Below are 22,590 nucleotides of genomic sequence, written 5' to 3'. Positions count from 1 at the left end.
TTAGTGTCATGCTACTTGAAAGTAGTTGCTCTAGCCTTTAGCTAAGTGCGGATGTTGCCTGTAATCCATGGCTTCTGGTTGGAATATGTACGTACGTTCCCTGTGAGGATGACATCGTCGATGCACTTATTAATGTAGGCCAGCATCCCGGAGTCGCCTCTTCACTGTTGACGTTGAGACTGGTGTTTTGCGGGTACTATTTCATGAAGCTGCCAGTTGAGGACTTGTGAGGTGTCTGTTTCTCAAACTAGACACTAATATACTTGTCCTCTTGCTCAGTTGTGCACCGGGGCCTCCCACTCCTCTTTCTATTCTGGTTAGAGCCAGTTTGCGCTGTTCTGTGAAGGGAGTAGTACACAGCGTTGTACGAGATCTCCAGTTTCTTGGCAATTTCTTGCATGGAATAGACTTCAATTCTCAGAACAAGAATAGACTGCTGAGTTTCAGAAGAAAGTTATTTGTTTCTGGCCATTTTGAGCCTGTAATCGAACCCACAAATGCTGATGCTCCAGATACTCAGCTAGTCGAAAGAAGGCCAGTTTTATTGTTTCTATAATCAGGATAACAGTTTTCAATTGTGCTAACATAATTGCAAAAGGGTTTTCTAATGATCAATTAGCCTTCTAAAATGATAAACTTGGATTAGCTAACACAAAGTCCCATTGGAACACAGGAGTGTTGTTTGCTGATAATGGGTCTCTGTACGCCTATGTAATGTAAATATTCCATAAAATAGCTGCCGTTTCCAGCTACAATAGTCATTTACAACATTAACAATGTCTACACTGTATTTCTGATGAATTTTATGTTATTTTAATGGACGAAAAATGTGCTTTTCTTTCAAAAACAAGGACATTTCAAAGTGACCCCACATTTTTGAATGGTAGTATACACAGTACCAGTCAAAAGTTTGGACACACCTACTCATTCAAGGGTTTTAAGTATGCTCTCTCTAATTCTCTCTTTCTCTTTTTCTTTCTTTCTCTCTCTCGGAGGACCTGAGCCCTAGGACCATGCCTCAGGACTACCTGGCATGATGACTCCTTGCTGTCCCCAATCCACCTGGCCATGCTGCTGCTCCAGTTTCAACTGTTCTGCCTGCGGCTATGGAACCCTAACCTGTTCACCGGACGTGCTACCTGTCCCAGACCTGCTGTTTTCAACTCTCTAGAGACAGCAGGAGCGGTAGAGATACTCATAATGATCGGCTATGAAAAGCCAACTGACATTTACTCCTGAGGTGCTGACTTGTTGCACCCTCGACAACTACTGTGATTATTATTATTTGACCATGCTGGTCATTTATGAACATTTCAACATCTTGGCCATGTTCTGTTATAATCTCCACCCGGCACAGCCAGAAGAGGACTGGCCACCCCTCATAGCCTGGTTCCTCTCTAGGTTTCTTCCTAGGTTTTGGCCTTTCTAGGGAGTTTTTTCTAGCCACCGTGCTTCTACACCTGCATTGCTTGCTGTTTGGGGTTTTAGGCTGGGTTTCTGTACAGCACTTTGAGATATCAGCTAATGTAAGAAGGGCTATATACAATTTTTTACATTGAATAATAGTGAAGACATCAAAACTACAAAATAACACATATGGAATCATGTAGTAAGTAAAAAAAGTGTTTAACAAATATTTTATATTCTTAAAAGTAGCCACCCATTGCATTGATGGCAGCTTTGCACACTCTTGGTATTCTCTCAACCAGCTTCATGCGGTAGTCACCTGGAATCCATTGAAATTAACAGGTGTAGAATTTATTTCCTTCTTAATGCGTTTGAGCCAATCACTTGTGACAAGGTAGGGTTGGTATACAGAAGATAGCCCTATTTGGTAAAAGACCAAGTCCATATTATGGTAAGAACCGCTCAAATAAGCAAAGAGAAACAGTTTGTGATGTGCAAAAGACACAACTGAATGTGGTGGCAAGGTGGCACGCATGGCAGACAGATAGCCTAACATTCGTTTTTCTGTCAATGATAGAAAGCTGCCCAGGCCCCGAGGCAGCAAAGTAGCCCCAAACCATGATGCTCCCTCCACCATACTTTACAGTTGGGATGAGGTTTTTTCTCCACACATAGTGTTGTGTGTTCCTTCCAAACAACTCAACTGTAGTTTCCTCTGGTCACAGAACATTTTGCCAGTAGCACTGTGGAACATCCAGGTGCACTTTTGCAAACTTCAGACGTAAAGCAATGTTTTTTTGGACAGCAATAGCTTCTTCCGTGGTGTCCTCCCATGAACACCATTCTTGTTTAGGGTTTTACGTATCGTAAACTCGTCGACAGAGATGTTAGCATGTTCCAGAGATTTCTTTAGCTGACACTCTAGGATTCTTCTTAAGCTCATTGAGCATTCTGCGTGGTGCTCCTGCAGTCATCTTTGTAGGACAGCCACTCCTAGGAGAGTAGTAACAGTGCTGAACTTTCTCCATTTATAGACAATTTGTCTTACTGTGGACTGATGAACATCAAGGCTTTTAGAGATACTTTTGTAATCCTTTCCAGCTTTATGCAAGTCAACAATTCTTAATCTTAGGTCTTCTGAGATCTCTTTTGTTCGAGGCATGGTGCACATCAGGCAATGCTTCTTGTGAATAGCAAACTCAAATTTTGTGAGTGTTTTTTATAGGGCAAGGCAGCTCTAACCATTGATTGGACTCCAGGTTAGCTGACTCCTAACTCCAATTAGCTTTTGGGAAGTCATTAGCCTAGGGGTTCACATCATTTCCCCAACCTACACTGTGAATGTTTAAATTATGTATTCAATATAGGACAAGAAAAATACAATACTTTGTGTGTTATTACTTTAAGCACACTATGTTTGTCAATTGTTGTGACTTAGATGAAGATCAGATCAAATTTGATTACCAATTTATGCAGAAATCCAGGTAATTCCAAAGGGTTCACATACTTTTTCTTGCCACGGTATGCTTTAATTTTTACTGATCAAGCCCCAACTGAGCAAGCCAAATAAAACATTTTGGTTGTACTCAATCTCTGACACTAGCAGCTCTATTTCAGTCTTATTTCCTTAGCTTTTTTTGTTGCGCCGTTGTATTTCATGGTACGGCATTGTATACCGAACAAAAATATTAATGCAACATGTAAAGTGTTGGTCCCATGTTTCATGAGCTGAAATAAAAGATCCCAGAAATGTTCCATACGCACAAAAAGCTTATTTCTCTCAAATTTTGTGCACAAATTTGTTTGCAACCATGTTAGTGAGCATTTCTCCTTTGCCAAGATAATCCATCCACTTGACAGCTGTGGCATATCAAGAAGCTAATTAAACAGCATGATCATTACAAAGGTGCACCTTGTGCTGGGGACAATAAAAGGCCACTCTAAAATGTGCAGTTTTGTCACACATCACAATGCCACAGATGTCGCAAGTTGAGGGAGCGTTCAATTTGCATGCTGACTGCAAGAATGTCCACCAGAGCTGTTGCCAGAGAATTTACTGTTAATTTCTCTACCATAAGCCGCCTCCAATGTCATTTTAGAGAATTTGGCAGTACGTCAAACCGGCCTCACAACCGCACACCACATGTAACCCAGGACCTTCACATCCGGCTTCTTCACCTGAGGGATCGTCTGAGACCAGCCGTCCGGACAGCTGATGAAATTGTGAGTTTGCACAACCGAAGAATTTCTGCACAAACTGTCAGAAACCGTCTCAGGGAAGCTTATCTGCATGCTCGTCATCCTCATCAGGGTCTTGACCTGCAGTTTGGTATCGTAAAAGTGGGTAAATGCTCACCTTCCATGGCCACTGGCACGCTGGAGAAGTGTGCTCTTCACGGATGAATCCCAGTTTCAACAGTACTGGGCAGATGGCAGACAGCGTGTATGACGTCGTGTGGGCGACAAGTTTGCTGATGTCAACGTTGTGAACAGAGTGCCCAATGGTAGCGGTGGGGTTATGGTATGGGCAGACATAAGCTATCAGACAATGAACACAATTGCATTTTATCAATGGTAATTTGAATGCACAGAGATACCGTGACGAGATCCTTAGGCCCAATGTCATGCCATTCATCCGCCGCCATCACCTCACGTTTCAGCATGATAATGCATGGCCCCATGTCGCAAGGATCTGGTGGTCACACCAGATACTGACTGGTTTTCCGATCCACGCCCCTACCTTTTTTTTTTAAAGGTATCTGTGACCCATAGATGCATATCTGTATTCCCAGTCATGTGAAATCCATAGATTAGGGCCTAATTTATTTATTTAAATTGACTGATTTCCTTATATGAACTGTAACTCAGTATAATCTTTGAAATTGTTGCATGATGCGTTTATATTTTTGGGATGATTTTGACCATATGGTTAATGAGGGGCGTTTCAAAATGCAAATAGCCAATGTTGTGCACAAGCACTGGTTCTCTCTTACTGGTGTGAGTATGACACTGGTAGGATTGTTTGTTAAATCACACATTTTCTATGTGTACAAACATTCTAAATTCCGCTCGTAAGTAGTATTTTCTAATAGTTTCTACGCAATATTGATAAATGAGGCCCAAGATGTGCAAAGCTTTTAGAGACTTAGCCAGAAAGACTCACAGCTGTAATTGCTGCCAAATGTGATTCTAACATGTAATTATTTATGTAAGAGAGTTCTGTATTTCATTATCAATACATTTGCAAACATTTCTAAAAACATGTTTTCACTTTGTCATTATGGGGTATTGTGTGTAGATGGGTGAGACATTTAATCCTTTAATCCATTTTGAATTCAGGCTGTAACACTAAATGTGGAATAAGTCAAGGGGTATGAATACAAGGCACTGTTTTCCAGTCTGTGCTAGCAAAACAGTCCTGTAGCTTAGAATTTTCTTCATTGGACCACTTGTGAATTGAGCGTGTCACTAGTACTTGTTGTTAGATTTTTTCCCCCACTAGATTTATGGAAAGAACAAGCTATTTGTAAACACAGACAACAAAATGATTACGAGAGGGTCACTGTGAATCACCAATGCCATGCCTAATTCATGTGGCATAAAACACTGATGTCTGGGGTGAGAGCTCTGATGTGTAGACTGTCTGTGGGTATGTAAGCAAGTCTGATATGAACTCTATCATGGGAGCATGCAAATGAATGTCATTGTGAACACCATACACTGAGAAAGAATGAAAGATTTTATTCTGGATTTTCTATTTTCTTTGATATTGAATACTGCATTGTTGAGGAAGACCTTGCAAGTGAACATGTGTACGTGTCCAACTTATTGGATTTGAATGGCTATGGCCTGTGTCCATCACAATTCAGTAAAACATGTTAGACAGAAAAGCAAAGGCACTGGATTTGGGATCTAAATTAAAAACGAGGGTATGATGAAGAGTGTGTGAACATACACTAGGACTACATCAAGTAGTGAGGATACCTCTCCGCATAATGAGGGCACGCTGTGTGCACAAGTGCCCTACGGCCTACGCAATATTCTGAATATACAAGGCCTGTTAGCAGAGGGGTTAGTTATGTACTATTAAAAGAGTAGGTCTATGTAATGGGAATCTCTCATGTGATTTACACTGACTAACCTGTCACTGCTTTGTTAGGCTACACATTTGTGCCACCCTTAAGCACAACGGTGCCATAAATAACAGCATAATGCTGGAAGTGGAAGGGATGCCTACCATGCTTGTGACGCCTTAGTTGGCCAACATGTTTCTCATCCCAGTTCTTGTTATCAAATCAAATTTTATTGGTCACACACGTGTTTAGCATGTTATTGCGGGTGTAGCGAAATGCTTGTGCTTCTAGTTCCGACAGTGCAGCATATAACCATGGGTGGTCACATGGACATTTGACTATATGTCAAATGGACATAGTCAAATATTCCTAAACTTAAGAAAACAAGGAGATGAATGACACATATCTACTTTATTAACAAATGTAACAAAATATGTAGTGACACTGACTAGTCTCACAAGAAACCTATCACTTCATAATATGCAAAGTGATATTTGCTGGCAGCAAGTGTGTTAAAGTATCAAATCATCCAATGCAGTTTGTCAAGACATGAAAATGTAATGTTTGTTTTGTGAAATAGTACATTGACAAGGTTGATAACAAACCCAGGCAGCCAGTAACTAAAGTGTAAGCAATTGAAGATGTTGCACATGCTGCAAAGTTTATATTTCAATGACATTGCATCAGTCCATTTAGTTAGCAACACAAGGAAGTTGCAGGACGCTATTGAAATTTGACTGTTAAAACATTATTGTATGAATGTAGCTAAAGTCACTGGCATGAAGTTACCCTCTATCGGGATAAATGTGTTGAAGAGAGTAGCAAGGGTATAACAAATTCACACCGATTTCTATTACCGTTGTCAATGGAAAACGAGAATGGGAACTCCATCAGGGCTTTGACTTCAGGAACAAACCTTGAATTGCTTTGTCTGATATACACTTTGCAAAAACTTCTAACCATGTCATGAGGATGCAATGTGAGGGCAAGTTATTGAGTTCAGTAGCCATGCCTACTAGCATTATGAATATAGAACGTACTCTGTGAAAGACCAACGATACTAATCGTTCAATTTATCCAGTTTCAGTTTGCTGTATAGGCTGTCAATCATACCCATCAGCCAATTACAAGTTGGGAGCCGGTTTGTGTATTCCGACCACAAAGGTGGATAACACCCATCTCATCACGCACTCGGGACACTAAATAGCACATCATGAAGAAGATCTGAAGGTGGAAATCATTTACCCTCCGCTTGAACCTCAATGACTTGAACCACACTAACTAGAACACAGATTTTTACACAATATATATATATATAAAGTGTCCTTTGATAAGATAACATTACTTAGTCAGTAGTAGTGTTATAGTTGTGTAATAAATTACAATAAGTAACAAAATAATTGTCAATAACAGTAAAAAAAAAAAAGGATCATGATCTACCTCTCAAAAATTGTTTTATTTAACATGTAATATTTGGTCAATACCTCAAACAATTAATTTTTGTTTTCTCAGGTACCATGATGTTGGAAATTAAATGCACAAACACTGCAGTCTCTAACCATCTGTTCAATCAGTATGGCAGCTACAATAAAATAGAGTGGTCACGAGAGCAGTGTGAATAGTGTTTGACAAGGGTGCACTTTTATAAAGGGGTCATTGATGGCTTTGAGAGGGGGCACTTTAGTTTCAATAACTGTTTCCAGCCAGCAAGGATTAAACTGCCTGAAAAAAAGTCCTTGACAAACATAGGCAGATATATTGTGGTGCAGTCAGTTCAATGACATAGATGGATGTGATGAAGGTCAATGTGATTCACTCGATTAGAATGATTTAATCCAGGACAAAACCGATGGCAGTTTCCCAAACTTGGTCCTCGGGACCCTAAGAGGTGTACGTTTTGGTTTTTGCCCTAGCACTACACAGCTGATTCAAATAATCAACTAATCATTCTGCTTTGATCATTTTAATCAGCTGTGTAGTGTCAGGGCAAAAAACAAAATGTTCAGAGTTTGAAAAAAACTGACCTATGGCAAATCAACAGGATCCAGCTCACTGACTTTGTTTGTATAGTAGGAAACATACCACTTCCCACTCTATAGATTATTTTAGAATGTTGTAAATCAAAATCGTTATAGCCATAATAATTGTCATTGAAATAATAGTATTTAGTAACAAACTTAAAACTTCCATTTGGTTAATTTTGAGAGTATCCATTACCTCTCTAAACTGGCTAAAGCTGGTATTAAAACACACTTCCCATGTGCAAAGCTTATGAACTAACACTTACATAATTACCAGTGATGTATACAGAACTCCTCAATATTTCAAGAGAACCCCCCCAAAAAGTGAGCATGTTAACCCCTCCCTTTACCCCTCACCCAGCCTGGTCTCATAGACTAGACGTAACATAGTAAACGTATATCTGGGACACTCAAATTAGTATGTTACGTTTGGTATGGTTACATAAGACAGATGGTTACTTAAGACAAAAACTAAAGTAATGTGGATGGGTTGGCGTATAACATGAATGTCTAGCATCCCAAAGGTTGCAAGTTCAAATCTCATCATGGACAACTTCAGCAACTTCTGAACTACTTACTACTTTTTAATCTACTTAGCCTACCTCCTAAACTCTAACCCCGAGCCTAGCTAACATTAGACACATAGCTAGAATTTGTAACATACCATACGTTTTGCTAATTCGTAACATATTGTACGGGTGATGGAAATCCACAAATGAACACGTACCATACGAAACGTAACATATCATACTAAATGGCGTGACTCGGATTTACATACAGAATAAGACAAAATGCTCTGAGACTAGGTATGCTTCACTGCCTCTTTCAGCTTCTAGGGCTACATGCTCTCATCTGCACAACTCTGAATTATGTATTCTCCCTCTCCTTATTTAGAATGACAGTCTTAGTTTAGGCCACCGCCCTTGCAAAACAGGAATGACACACCCAGAAGCATACTCTGACCAAATCATACTTTGTATTGTTGGGTTAACAAAGAACTAAGGTATAGAAATCAATATGATTATTTTACTAGGTTTAACTACCATGTTATTACTTATTGTTTGCCAACATTGATATAATGTATTAATGTGCAGGACTACTTATGTGGAGATACATTTATTCACATCTTCAAATTTACTGGGCAGATAATCTTTTCTTCAGTATACCATGAGTGAGTCTATTCGCTAGATAGGAACTACTACTACAGGCACATTTGAGGAACTTCCAATCTCTCGTATTGGATATTCAATTATATACCCACAGGTAAGGCCTTAGTTAGCATCCTCAATCTATTTAGCCAGTAGTAGTGGTAGGCGTGGTAGAGTCCGACCGCTAATTGTAGATGCCCTCTTGGCCGCAGTGACAAATTTTGTATTTTTGTTTGTCATGGGGCGGAGAGAAAATGTTACTGTTTTAAAGCTAGTTTCCTGCAATTCCACACATTTTATCATCTGGGTGAGAGAAAATTCAGTTTAAGTTAAAGAAAATTGAAGGAGTGTGGCAGTCCCATTCCTTTTGTAATTTTTGCTTTATTGAAGAGATAGTACAATGTGAAAGACAGGAAAGATTGAATCACCCTAAGGGCAGTGGGCCGGTTTCAAACACACACCAACTCCGGCATATACGTGTGCCGCTGGACCACACAGAAAATGTGCAGTTTTAAAGCAAATTTTCTGAAATTCTACACATTTTGCCATGGCTTACAACATGTTAGGCTATTGGAGTGACTTCAAATCAAATTCCATAAAATGTTTTGAATTTGAGATTTTCCCTGACTATCTAGTTTTTATTTTGGTGGTTGTTCTTAAAATGATCTTATTTAAAATATATAGCTCCATTATATATTTTCTACATACTTTATATCTGGTTTAGTTGTTTATGTTTACACTGAAAATGTTTAACCAGCCCGAAAATGTTTATCATATTTTTTTGAGCAGTGGCAACAATTTAGCAGCGGTGAGCCACCGCTGCTAAATGAATATAGGAGAAACACTGTCCGGTGAGTGCAATTAGCTCCAATGAGTGTAATTTGCTCAATATTAGGAGTTGAGAAATAAAGTTGACATCATTAGAAATAAGATATTACCCTCTTTTATATTGTATGTCTAATTTAAAATTAATTTAATCTTGTTGCTAGCAATATTGATAAAAACATTGAAATAAAATAATATTTTTATATTTCCATGAACACCATGCAGTACCCCTGTATTAGTGTGATCATATTCTGTAACGTTTTGTCTGTCTACAATGGCAGCAGTAAATTCTTTAAAGATGCAATATGCAGAAATCACTCACCATTTCCCAGTTGCTAAACTTCTAATACTTTGCCTAATTTCAGTTAGTGACAAAACAAGCAATGTAGAGAATCATTGTACCATCTAAATTGTTGTGAAATATCTTTCCAATAACCAAAAATATAGTATTTTCAGCTGTTTGAAGCTGGTGTACAAAAACAAAAGAATCAAAAATAAAACTTAAGAACATTAGGCATAGAAATAGGGCACATAGAACAGATCTTTCAATGAGAATGACCACTCTATAACTAACATTTCTAGGTGAATTTGCTCACGTCACCCAAACAGTTACACATTGCAGCTTTAAATTGGCATAAGACACATTAACAAAGTGAAAGTGAATAACGATTGCCTTCCAGCAAAATTGGTTTTCATTTGATGGAAGAACAGTTGCAAAAGTTTGAGGGTTGTATAAAGAGTCCCATCAGAATGGAAGCATAAATTAATTCTTAATATCCCCCAAAAAGACATATATAGATTAAACAGACTATTAATGGAGATATTTGGTCAGTACTGTTTTGTTAAATGGCAGTGCTAAATTACTTTTTCCCCACTCAAATTCGGAGACGAGATCTCATTTGTTAAGCCCTTTTGAAAATATTGGACAAATAAGGCACTTGCAGTCCTAACCAGCTCAAACAGGTATAAACTGTATCATCTGTTAACTAATAAAGAAAATACCCCCCAGGGTTTTCAACAAAACAGACGACTGCTGTCTATTTACAGGTGAAAGTGTCTCACATAGGGGACAGGGGCTTCAGTCCTGCAGGAGAAAGTTGTACTTCCCAAAGTCAAACTCGTCCGGCATGATGAGCATGTCTTCACGGGCCTTGGCCAGCTTCCGCCGCAGGAATTCTCGCCTCTCCTGCCATTCCACCAGTTCCTCAACACTGTGGGCGTAGTCACAGCTCACCCCCTCGGGACAGCCACTCTCCAGCCTGTCAATCACATTGATCTATATTATACATACGTCAATCACTGTGCACCGATAAAATTTGACAGGAACAAATAGGATAAGGGTGTGGAAAGTGAACCCTGCCATATCCCAGGTGTTTTCTGTGTGCATATACAGAGCATCTCTTGATGGGTAATGAGAAAGGAACTACAGTATTGAGACCCTCCCCTGGGCGAGTGTTACCTGGGGCAAAGGGCGAGGCGGAGTCCGGGGAAGCGGTATGTCCAGGTGAGGCTCTCGTCCTCTCCCTCGCAGCTGAATACACGGTCCTTGTGTTTCTCTGAGGAGATGTGCTGCTGCCACTGGCGCTCGCTGTTACTATGCCTCCCACACAGACGACAATGGAAGCCGCTCTAGAATACACACGCACAGTAAAACTGTTCTCATAGTACGTTACGCATTCATACACACTGACATACGCACACACTGCATGAAGATGCATGCACACTATCAAAATGCAGTCCTTCTTGATAGTGGTAGATAGCTTTTACAAATGAGAAAGGTGAATGTATTGTTTACGTTCTACATCCAACAAACAGGTTTTGTGAGTAAGTGCCTTTACTCACCATTGGCTCGGCATAGTCGGTTGGCATGACAATTTGCTTCTCCTCTACGGGTTGGGTGATCAGGGTGTCATCCGGCGGACGGTTTTGATTCGTCATTGTAAGCCACATGTCGTACATCTGCTGCATATCCTTCACTTCAGGAACAGGTTCAAAGAGGAACGTAAGTAACAATACTAATGCGTATACATTGATGTATACTCTGACTCGATGAGCGTGTTAATTAGCAAGTTTATCGGAGATGTCGTACCCACTGTGACTATTAAAACCTTTCCTAACTAGAAACCGTGGACTGATGGCAGCATTCGCACAAAACTGAAAGCGGGAACCACCGCTTTTAAATCATGGAAAGGAGATTGGAAACATGACCGAATACAAACAGTACAGCTATTCCCTCCGCAAGGCAATCAAACAAGCAAAGCGTCAGTATAGAGGCAAAGTAGTCGCAATTCAACGGCTCAAACACGAGACGTATGTGGCAGGGTCTAGAAAACCAGCCCCGTTGCGAACATCGACGTCGTTCTCCCAGACAAATTAAACAACTTCTTTGCTCGCTTTGAGGACAATACAGTGCCACTGACACAGCCCGCTACCAAAGCCTGTGGCTCTCCTTTTCCGTGACCAACGGGAGTAAAACATTTTAAATGTGTTAACACTCGCAAGGCTGCCGGCCCAGACGGCATCCATCAGAGCATGCGCAGACCAGCTGGCTGGTGTGTTTACGGATATATTCAATCAATTCCCATCACAGTCTGCTGTCCCCACATGCTTCAAGATGGCCACCATTGTTCCTGTTCCCAAGAAAGCTAAAGTAACTGAACTAAATGACTATCACCCCGTTGCACTCACTTCTGTCATCATGAAGTGCTTTGAGAGACTAGTCAAGGATCATATCACCTCCACCCTACCTGATACCCTAGACTCACTCCAATTTGCTTACCGCCCCAATAGGTCCACTGACGATGCAATCGCCATCACACTGCACTATCCTATCTGGACAAGAGGAATACCTATGTAAGAATGCTGTTCATTGACTACAGCTCAGCATTTAACACCATAGTACCCTCCAAACTCATCATTAAGCTCGAGACCCGGGGTCGAGACCCTGTGCAACTTTGTCCTGGACTTTGACGGGCCGCCCCCAGGTGGTGAAGGTAGGACATAACATCTCCATCGCACTGATCCTCAACACTGGGGCTCCACAAGGGTGCGTTCTCAGCCCTCTCCTGTACTCCCTGTTCACCCATGACTGTATGGCCATGCACGCTTCCAACTCAAATCATCAAGGTTGCAAACGACACTACAGTGGTAGGCTTGATTACCAACAATGAAGAGACAGCCTACAGGGAGAAGGGTGAGGGCCCTCGGAGTGTGGTGTCAGGAAAATAACCTCTCACTCAACGTCAACAAAAAAGGAGATGATCGTGGACTTCAGGAAACAGCAGAGGGAGCACCCCCCTATCCACATCGACGTGACAGTAGTGGAGAAGGTGGAAAGTTTTAAGTTCCTCAGCGTACACATCACAGACAAACTGAAATGGTCCACCCACACAGACAGCGTGGTGAAGAAGGCGCAACAGCAACTCTTCAAACTCAGGAGGCTGAAGAAATTTGGCTTGTCATCTAAAACACTCAAACTTTTACAGATGCACAATCGAGAGCATCCTGTCGGGCTGTATCACCACCTGGTACGGCAACTGCTCCGCCCTCAACTGGAAGGCTCTCCAGTGTGTAGTGAGGTCTGCTCAACGCATCACCGGGTGCAAACTACCTGCCCTCCAGGACACCTACAGCACCCGATGTCACAGGAAGGCCAAAAAGATCATCAAGGACAACAACCCAAGCCACTGCCTGTTCACCCCGCTATCATCCAGAAGGCGAGGTCAGTACAGGTGCATCAAAGCTGGGACTGAGAGACAGAAGCTGTTTTTCAATCTCAAGGCCATCAGACTGTTAAACAGCCATCACTAACAGAGGCTGCTGCCAACATACAGTCTCAAATCTCTGGCCCTTTAATAAATGGACTTAAAGGTATCACTAGTCACTTTAATAATGTTTACATATCCTACATTACTCATCCCATATGTATATACTATATTCTATACCATCTACTCCATCTCACCTATGCCGCACGGCCATCGCTCATCCATATATTTATATGTACATATGTACTCTATTAATCCCTTTACATTTGTGTGTATAAGGTAGTTGTTGTGAATTTGTTAGATTACTTGTTAGATATTACTGCATTGTCGGAACTAGAAGCACAAGCACTTCGCTACACTCGCATTAACATCTGCTAACCATGTGTATGTGACCAATAAAAATTTGATGTGTATTGGTGGGGATAATAGGCATCTGAACCAATCCTGCTCATAGATCAACGTAAACAAAGGCGATAATGTGGAACAAAAGGTTTAATGGATAATGAAAATATAGTGTAAACTTACAGCCATTGTTCTTCATATAAGTCCATACTTGCTTCTCCTCTTCACTGTGGGCAAAGGCACAGTTCCCAATGTAGTGGCACTTCTTCTGCTTCACCACATGGGCACATATCTGAGGGGGACACGTTATGCCGTTACACACAGACTGCGAGGATGTTTGTGGAAACAAGTCTGCACGGTGTCAATGATTAAGTATTAAATTCAACTGACCAATATATACCGTTACCCATGAGCACACTAACTTATAATGAACTATTATGTTAAACAGACACAATGATAATATGCTTGGTTGAGTCTATCAAAAATCATTTCTAGCAGGTAGTGCATGAGGAGTAGCAGGGGGCAGCACACACGTCATACTGCTGGGGGTAGGTCTTGGCAAAAGGCAACGTCCGCACCATCACCCACTTCTTTCCCTCGAAGAACTTCACCAACAGCACCCGGCGCTCCTTCGTCCAACTACAGGGAGAGAGATGTGAGAGTTATGGTGGACTTTCCAGAAAGATACTATCCTAAATTACATAGGGCTTCGCTGTAAACGCTCCATACACATTGGTTTGTGTCCCCGAGATGACAATAGAGAATGTTCATTCAAAAAACCGAACATGAACATTCTCTATTGTCATTCAAAAAACCGAACACATATCTCAGACTACACATCTAACATACATTGGCCATACATTGACCAGTGCTCCCGCACATTGGCTAACCGGGCTATCTGCATTGTGTCCCGCCACCCACCAACCCCTCTTTTACGCTACTGCTACTCTCTGTTCATCATTATTGCATAGTCACTTTAACCATATCTACATGTACATACTACCTCAATCAGCCTGACTAACCGGTGTCTGTATGTAGCCTCGCCTACTTTTATAGCCTCGCTACTGTATATAGCCTGTCTTTTTACTGTTGTTTTATTTCTTTACTTACCTATTGTTCACCTAACACCTTATTTGCACTATTGGTTAGAGCCTGTAAGTAAGCATTTCACTGTAAGGTCTACACCTGTTGTATTTAGCGCACGTGACAAATAAACTTTGATTTGATAGACAATAGTGAATAACAGTGGTCAGTCATATAGAATTGTTGCATACTACAGTGAAGCATTGGTCTCCATCTGGCTAGGGATGCTAGGTAGGGTGCAGCCTCACTTGTGCCTGGCCTTGGCTGTACAGTACTTAAGCGCTTTGTCCGGCTCGCTGACCAGCCCGTCCCTCCAGCACTGACCACAGACAAACTTCCTCTTCAGGTTCAAGATATAGCCTCCTCCCCCACCTCCACCACTTGAGGATGAAGATGGTGGTGGCATGTACACGGGCTTATAGTCAATGAGTCACAGGGACAAAAACAGAGGCAAAAGGTAGAAAATCAGACAAACTACACAAGAGCCGTTGCCTCACCATATTATGAGATGTAGCATAGCAGGGATATTATACCTTGGGTTTGTGCGTGTTCTGCTCCTGTTTATGCCAGTGTCGCTTGGATTCCTGAACAATTTCTTCATGGGTGATGCCTAAAGAACAGGCACATACACAGAAAAGTGATGCCTAGTCAAGCCTAGGCATCACTTTTTACAGACAGTATTTACAAACAGTGTTTTACAAACAGTGTTTATCAACTGTGACAAGACTGAATGGCAGTGTCTACTGACACCTACTGGACTTTGTTAAAAGTTTCCTGACTTTTAGTATAGAAACTAACATTTACAAATAAATATGTTTTATTGTAGATCAGCCTCTACATTTAAAAATGTTTTCACATTTATTAGACAGGAATAAATATGTCCCTCTGTGTCTGATACCAAGTACAATGTTCATGAGTGTGTGTGCATCAATCTGACTGTACCAGAGTCTTTCTGCAGCCTCCAGCACTTGAGCTCTATGACGGAGTGGGCAAAGGAGCAGCTGTCCTCTCGCTGGCAGCCATAGCGCTGGGCATGGCGGCACACGTCCAACTGGCACTGGGTGTACAGCGGGCGGATCTTAGTGTAGTGCACACTGCTGGACCTCACCACATGCACCAGGCACCTACAGGGCACAGGGGGGGAAGAGTGAGGCTGTGTGTGTGTGTGTGTGTGTGTGTGTGTGTGTGTGTGGAGGGAGGGGGGGGGGGGAGCAAACATGACTCACTTGTTTTTGTCGAATGAGTGTCGGGCGCAGGGGTTGGAGCAGGTGGACGGCACCTCCTTAATGCGATTACTGATGATCCTGGGCTTACTGTCATAGCACTCCTGAGTAGAGAGAGAGGGGGGGGGGGGGGGGGGGAATGAGGGGGAAAATTGAGGTAAACAGAGACAAGAAGTAGGGGGAAGCATGAGTAAGGTTGAACGGCATGTTTTAGAGGTCTGCGCGGGACTGGTTTTTTGAATCCCATTTTTATTGCACCTCATCTCACGTTGGTTGAGCGCCCTCCACTTCTTTCCATTATCAATATGTATTTATACACACTGTGGTAAGCTACAGTCTAAACTGTATATAATCATATTTAAGTTAACTGCCATGTGATTCTCCACCCATGTAGGCAGCCTACTCTATTTCAATGAGACCCCACATACTAGGCACACTTGAACTCTCACTCCCAACTAGGAGAGGAGAGGTAGGCTACTGAAGTTGAAGCAGAGTGTGTGAATAATGCGAAAATTGTGCTTTTAAGCATACAAAGCAGAAAGACAACCGTTTCCAAATAATCTGCGGGACAACAAAAATATTTTCATCCCAAAGTCATCTGTCTGGCTGCACGCTCCCGCCCGCAGCATGAAAAAATGACGACCGCTCTGCAGCGATCTCTGTCGGGACTCGCAGCCCTCTACCATGTTTCACTGGTAAAGCTTGGACATATATATGGAGGTGTGTCTGTGTAAGGGCACACGTGCGTGTGTGTGTGTGTGTGTGTCCTACCTCACAGAGGTACATGAACATGCCGTTGTGGAGCTGCAGCAGGCATGTGATGCTGAGCCTGTCATTGTTGGGGCTCTGCGGGTCAAACAACAGCTCTCTGTTCAGGGTTCCCTTCCTCTCCAGGGTCCACACATCTACCTCCTCCTGGCAGTAGGCAAACGTACAGCCCTCCCTATACTTACACTTCTGAGTCTCCAGCACCTCTGCACAGAGGGAAGGAACTTAGATTACAACATATACAAACTCAGACCAACGCTAACCTTTAGGACCCCTTTTTCCACAGATTAAAACGACTGTGTAATTTGACCTATGACACACACCCATTATCTTAATCTAAACAGAGCCTCCTTCCCACACCAGTGACTGTTGTTTTCCGTACCCTTGCAGAGCACAAACGGCCCAGTAAAATTGTGCTTGGGCCGGGGTCGCACCCTGTTCCAGACAGGGTGCTCTGAAGCTCTGATCCTGCACAGAAGAATGTCCCGCTTACAACGGTGTGCCAATTCTGCCTGGTGCTGGTAGTCCAGGACCCCTGGACCTGAGAGAGACAGAGAAAGGGAGGGAGGGGAGAGTGATATACAGATAAAGGGGTAAAGAGGGTTAGAGAGAGAGAGAAAGGGGAGTTAAGGGGGGACATATAAAAATAGAGAGGTGAACCTCAGCTATGATGGCCTTGAAACTGTCAGTCTTATTAGTTAGAAGTAGGGTGCCTCCCGAGTGATGCAGCGGTCTAAGGCACTGCCTCACAGTGCTAGAGGCTTCACTACAGACCTGGGTTCGGTCCCAGGCTGTGGCAGCCGGCTGCAACCGGGAGACCCATGAGGCGGCGCACAATTGGCCCAGCATCGTCTGGGTTAGGAGAGGTTTTGGCCAGCCAGGATGTCCTTGTCCCATTGCGCTCTAGCGACTCCTTGTGGCGGGCCGGGCGCATGCATGCTGACTTTGTTCGCCAGCTGTAGTGTTTCCTCCGCCACATTGGTGCGGTTGGCTTCCGGGTTAAGCTAACAGTGTGTCAAAAAGCAGCGTGGCTTGGCGGGGTCGTGTTTGGGAGGACGCATGGCTCTCGACCTTCGCCTCTCTTGAGTCCGTACGGGAGTTGCAGCAATGGGACAAGACTAACTACCAATTGGGGAGAAAAATTACACAACAAAAAAACTTTTAAAAATTACATTAAGAAGTAAACTGGGGGAGGGACACTAGCTGAGAGCTGAGAGGGAGTTTATCATGTCCACTACTGTACCTATCCAGCTGTAGCACGTGGCACAGGCCTGCGTGAAGTCATGGGTGGCTGCTAGGGGGTTCTTGGTCAGCTGAGACAGCTTGGAGGAGACCTGGCCATTCTTTACCACCTACATCGCCATGGTAATAGAAATTCATTTAGGTTAATATGTCAAAGCAAAACTAGCATGACGTTGTAAACGACAAAGTTCTTTGTGACCTAAACGTTGCATAATAAATGTTTTAATTTAAATGTACACAATGTACGGGAGGGAGTCTAACAAATTCTGCTGACAGAAATAAATGGCTTACTGTGTGGTTGGATTTCTTGGGCGAACGTGTTGCAGAGAGAACATTGTGGGAGATTCTTGCACCTTAAGATAGCGTGAGAACAAAAAACAGAACAATCAATTATAAACACCTACATTAGGTTCATACCTTCCTTGGCGTTAAACATTAAAAGAAAAATGAACCATGTATACATTGCTATAAGCTAACAAGACATTACCACCCTCAAATCGACTCACCAGGCAGGTTGAACTCAGAGAGGGAGTCCAGCCCCCCTCCCCCCACCACCACTGGTTTGGCTGCTATTGCACCCCCAAGTGGGTAGAAACTGTCCAGGGCATCTAAGGCATCAAGTGAATAGAGTGCTGTTGTGGGAGCCGGGGCATCCCCACCACCAAGGCCTGAAAGGGTGTCCAAGTTGTTTAAAGTATCTAGAGAGTCTAGTGCATCAAGGCCATCTAAAGAGTTCAGAGCACCCAGGGCATCCCCCCCACCCATGCCTGGGAAGGTGTCCAGAGAGTTGAACTGGCTGATGGCTGAGTTGAAGAATGCTGGGGGGAGCCGGGGCGAGGGGGCGGGCAGGCGTGAGGGAAATGGTAGCTGGATGGGGAAACAAGCTGAGCTGGGGAGGATGGTGGGAAAGGCACGTTGGGGGGGAATCTGAATGAGAACGAGAGAATGAAAAGTTGCATTGACAGATTCAGGGAAGCTATATCTGAATACTACGTCGAACAGTAGACACAAACTCACACAGTCCAGCAGGCTGTCTAGATCATCTCCCATCAGCTCACTGTCACCCAGGTGCTCTGACTCAGACACAGAGATGGTCAACCCCCGAGGGCCTTGGACAGGGCTACCCAGAAGCTTGGAGTAGACCAGAGGACCAGAGGGAGAGGATTCATCACTAACTGAGATAGCGGCGGATAGAGGCTTGCAGTAGAAACCAACTGAAAGACAGGGAGAGGGAACAGGTGAGTTTTATTTTCTTGAAGTTATTCAATTGTTATTGCTACTTTTGACAAATCTTCTTCGATAGTCTTTACATTACAATGTGATAGGTAATTCAACATTTCTGGTCAGGAGAATTACTACCTGATGAGATGTCACTTAAGGAATCCAGACCACTGCCATACATCTTGAGGTGAAAAGAGAAAGACAACAGCTTCTGTTTAAGTGACAATAAATCAACAGGTAAACCAAAGTACATTCCAAATCTCAACCAGTTTAAGTGGAAATATGTAACTTTTTGGGCAGCCCAACTAAATTCACATAGAAATGTGGTTATAGATGTATCATTCTACTTGAAAACAAGTCTAAAAGGCAATAGATCTTTTCTATGTGCTCTCTTCTATGCTTCCTATTCTTATGTTTTGGTTTTGTGTCTATTACTTTTGGTTTTGTACACCAGCTTCAAACAGCTGAAAAATATTTCTGGGGTTATGGAAAATATATTTCAGAGCAGTTTAGATGGTACAATGATTCTCTAAACTATACTAGCTTATAATTACCTTATAATTAGGCAAACTATTAGTTTCAGCAACCAGGAAATGGCGGAACGATTTCTGCATAGTGCAACCTTAAAAGTGTAATGGTGAAAGTTGTTGTACTTGCCTCTCCTGCAAAAGGAGCTGTGTTGCCATTACTTTTCTCAGATGTGGCCGACTCCTGCAAAGGAAACAAATATTAACTCCATAAAGAGGCAACCTAAAGAAAATGTCAAACTTAATGACTTCAATTGTTATGAATCCAAATTGAGATTTAAACCAGGGCATAAGCAGCTCATGGCAGATTTGATCAGAGAATGGCAGATTAAGAACAATTGAATCCAAGCCACTTATCATGGAAGGTAATTTGCCATGCTGTTTGAATCTAGACCTTCTGCTTTGGAAACGGATTCTCACCTTTGTGCTAACGTAGGCTTTGCGGATCTTCAGGCCCAGTTTGTTAGCTAGCTCCTGTGCCAACTCATACACATGTTTGTCCTATGAAGAGTACAAGAGAATATATATATTTTTTACAGTTAAATAAGCCTTTTATGAAATGAATTTCACAAACACTTATTCTGAGCCACATGATACTGCAAAAGTACGGTGTTAGGTCTCCTCCCTTCGCCGCATCTTCTTCTCACATTCTTTTGAAAAACATCAAAGGTATTCGAAGGAGAGAAGGAAATGTGGAAACAAATCCACTTGTATGAAATGAAACTCTCCTTCTCCACTAGCGCATCATCATGAGGAATCCCAAATTACATATGTCAAGTGGTAAAAATAAATGTTGCGAGCTGTGCTAGACATTTTATAGATAGAAACAATATGCTACTTAACCTGTTAAAGGTGTGCATGATTTTCTACTCCAAGAAAACAGCCTCTGATGTGAAGGGGTAATTCATAATGTTACTCACGTTAGGCGTAGTGAGCAGGCAGCCCGTGCTGCAGTTGTAGGCCTCTCTGAAACGGCCCAGCTCCCGCAGGCATAGAGCCTTCCTGTAGAGTGCCCTGCAACTGTCTTTGCACAGAGCCAGAGCACTGTCACAGTCCTGCACACCCTGCTCATACTCCCCCTGAGAGAGATGGAGACAAAGAGATGACAGGTAACGTGTGGGTTCTGCCACAGAGTGAAAGACTAAGGCCATACAGTGGTTAATACAGGCTAATGAGAATGGGGTAATGATAGATGATACAGGCTCTGTAACTTCAAGGGGATGTTGAGGAAGTGTCTGACTGTTGGCATGATGGCAAAAGTTCAATGACGAGGCTGAAACACATGTTGCGCATGATGCAATAGAACAATGTGATGCAACAACACGAAATACTGAAATAGAGAGAGTGCAATGGGTATTCATTCACCATTGGTTCAATATTTGCCCACTACAGCACATTTGCTTACAACACAATTGCTATTAAATATTATATTTAAGATGACTTCATACCTTTTGTATACAGAATTGTGAACCTCATTCAATCATCAATATTGTGGATCAAAGGTGCATAATCCTGGTGACACACCACTCTGACTCACCATGCTGTGGTAGGCTGCTGCCCTGTTGAAATACAGACTCTCCAGCAGGGCTGATGGGATTTCCAGAGTCTCAGCCTGGGCATAGTGGGTCACGTTAACACCCTCACTGAAGTCATTTACGGCCTGCTGCCACTCACCCTCCCTGAACATTGCATTCCCCTCATCCAGCAGGTTACACACCAACTGGGTCAGAAACCCCTGGAGGGACATTCAGGAAAGAGGAGGATAGGAATATGGCATGGGAGTGAGATAAAGACAGTACACAGGAAAAGCCATAAAGGACATGGATGTGTCTAATCAGTATTATGGCTGGTTTTGGTACTTTTCCCCCATGGCAATAATGGACCAAATGTGAAATGGAGAACATCTCTGCAAAGGGCAAGCTGCATGACTGTGAGCACACAACATGTTCTTTGGAACAGTATAGGGGGTGTAGACATGCCCAGACTAAGGTCAAGAGAAAAGACAGTCATCACATTCATTAATCCCTACCTTATAGCCTTCAGGCTTTGGATAAGGCAAAGAAGACCTAGGACACAGAGGAAAAGATAACCTATCAATACAAGTGAACTAGTGCCGTATGGTCGTTTGTGGGTATAGGATGAACGACAAGTAAGAGAGCAAATTGCTACAATTTAGTTGAGAACTTGTCGGAATTGCAGGGGGATGTTTTATTTCTCACTGTATGAATCCCAGGGCGTTCTGTATGCCCTCCTGGCGCTTTTGACGGTCCAAGTCCATCTCTGCACACTGTAAAAAGAGAAAGGCCCATATCAACATAATTTTGACGTCTACTATCGAATTAACGTTAGCTAGCCAGAATAAATAAACTAGGTTCAAGAGCTCGTGCGAAGTATACAGCAACGAGAAAATAATACTTGGCCAGATTAGCCAAATATTTGTTTTGTTTAGCTAACGTTAGCTAGATAAATAGTTAACCATGCCTCAAGTTTTCATGCTAACGTTAGCTGGGCACGATTCGAGGAAGTTACAACCCACCTGGTGATAACACACATAAATCGACGTTTACTGCTGTGTACAGAGGAAAATCTCGGCACAGATAATTTAGAGCTGTACAGCTACCAGCCATCCAGTGCAATTCTTTGCAATGGTATTTTTTTCGTGGACAGTTTACATGCGAGTTTCACTTCCAATTCCTCAGCTGAACAGTGAACTCCCTCCCTCCCTAGCTTGTTTTTGAGTTGCTTGGCTCCCACAAGGTCCTAGTGAGATTATTTCAATGGTAGGGTGAGGTGTGCTCTGAATAAAATGTTTCTTGTTTAGACATGTCATAAGGAAGTAATGAATTATACACGAAATTAAAAAGTTTGCATTTGTATTTTATTTGAGAAATTAATCTAGCTAGGATAGCTTTCACTTCTTTTGTGTTGATTCTCTCTGCAGTTCTA

General features: G+C 42.5%; 1 protein-coding gene across 1 annotated transcript; it reads right to left on the bottom strand.

The window, feature by feature from the left end:
* Window positions 1–5,872: 5,872 nt before the first annotated feature.
* On the bottom strand, window positions 5,873–22,354 carry LOC120034517 (zinc finger CCCH domain-containing protein 7B-like). Its single transcript, XM_038981108.1, has 23 exons — window positions 22,181–22,354; window positions 21,864–21,931; window positions 21,674–21,710; window positions 21,182–21,379; window positions 20,565–20,723; window positions 20,065–20,145; window positions 19,775–19,828; window positions 19,256–19,298; window positions 18,914–19,110; window positions 18,403–18,823; window positions 18,188–18,249; window positions 17,898–18,006; window positions 17,037–17,195; window positions 16,658–16,860; window positions 15,890–15,990; window positions 15,606–15,787; window positions 15,197–15,273; window positions 14,912–15,078; window positions 14,114–14,219; window positions 13,764–13,872; window positions 11,317–11,450; window positions 10,934–11,103; window positions 5,873–10,733 (listed from the first exon to the last, which is right to left on the bottom strand). The coding sequence occupies exons 2-23, from the start codon at window positions 21,920–21,922 to the stop codon at window positions 10,553–10,555; spliced, it is 3,009 nt and encodes a 1,002-aa protein (XP_038837036.1). The 5' UTR covers window positions 21,923–21,931; window positions 22,181–22,354; the 3' UTR covers window positions 5,873–10,552.
* Between the last annotated feature and the right edge of the window lie 236 nt (window positions 22,355–22,590).

The sequence above is a fragment of the Salvelinus namaycush genome, chromosome 41, assembly GCF_016432855.1.
Source record: "Salvelinus namaycush isolate Seneca chromosome 41, SaNama_1.0, whole genome shotgun sequence".
Taxonomy (NCBI): domain Eukaryota; kingdom Metazoa; phylum Chordata; class Actinopteri; order Salmoniformes; family Salmonidae; genus Salvelinus; species Salvelinus namaycush.
This window is presented reverse-complemented; position numbering and strand designations above follow the sequence as displayed.

What these genes read in the sequence shown, in the direction of transcription:
- LOC120034517 (XM_038981108.1), bottom strand. Translation starts at nt 21,922, where the DNA reads ATGGACTTGGACCGTCAAAAGCGCCAGGAGGGCATACAGAACGCCCTG. An exon ending in AAGCCTACGTTAGCACAAAG is followed by an intron (nt 19,829 to 20,064) that starts GTGAGAATCCGT and finishes TTTCCTTTGCAG; the next exon opens with GAGTCGGCCACATCTGAGAA. An exon ending in AGAACACGCACAAACCCAAG is followed by an intron (nt 15,079 to 15,196) that starts GTATAATATCCC and finishes ATTGACTATAAG; the next exon opens with CCCGTGTACATGCCACCACC.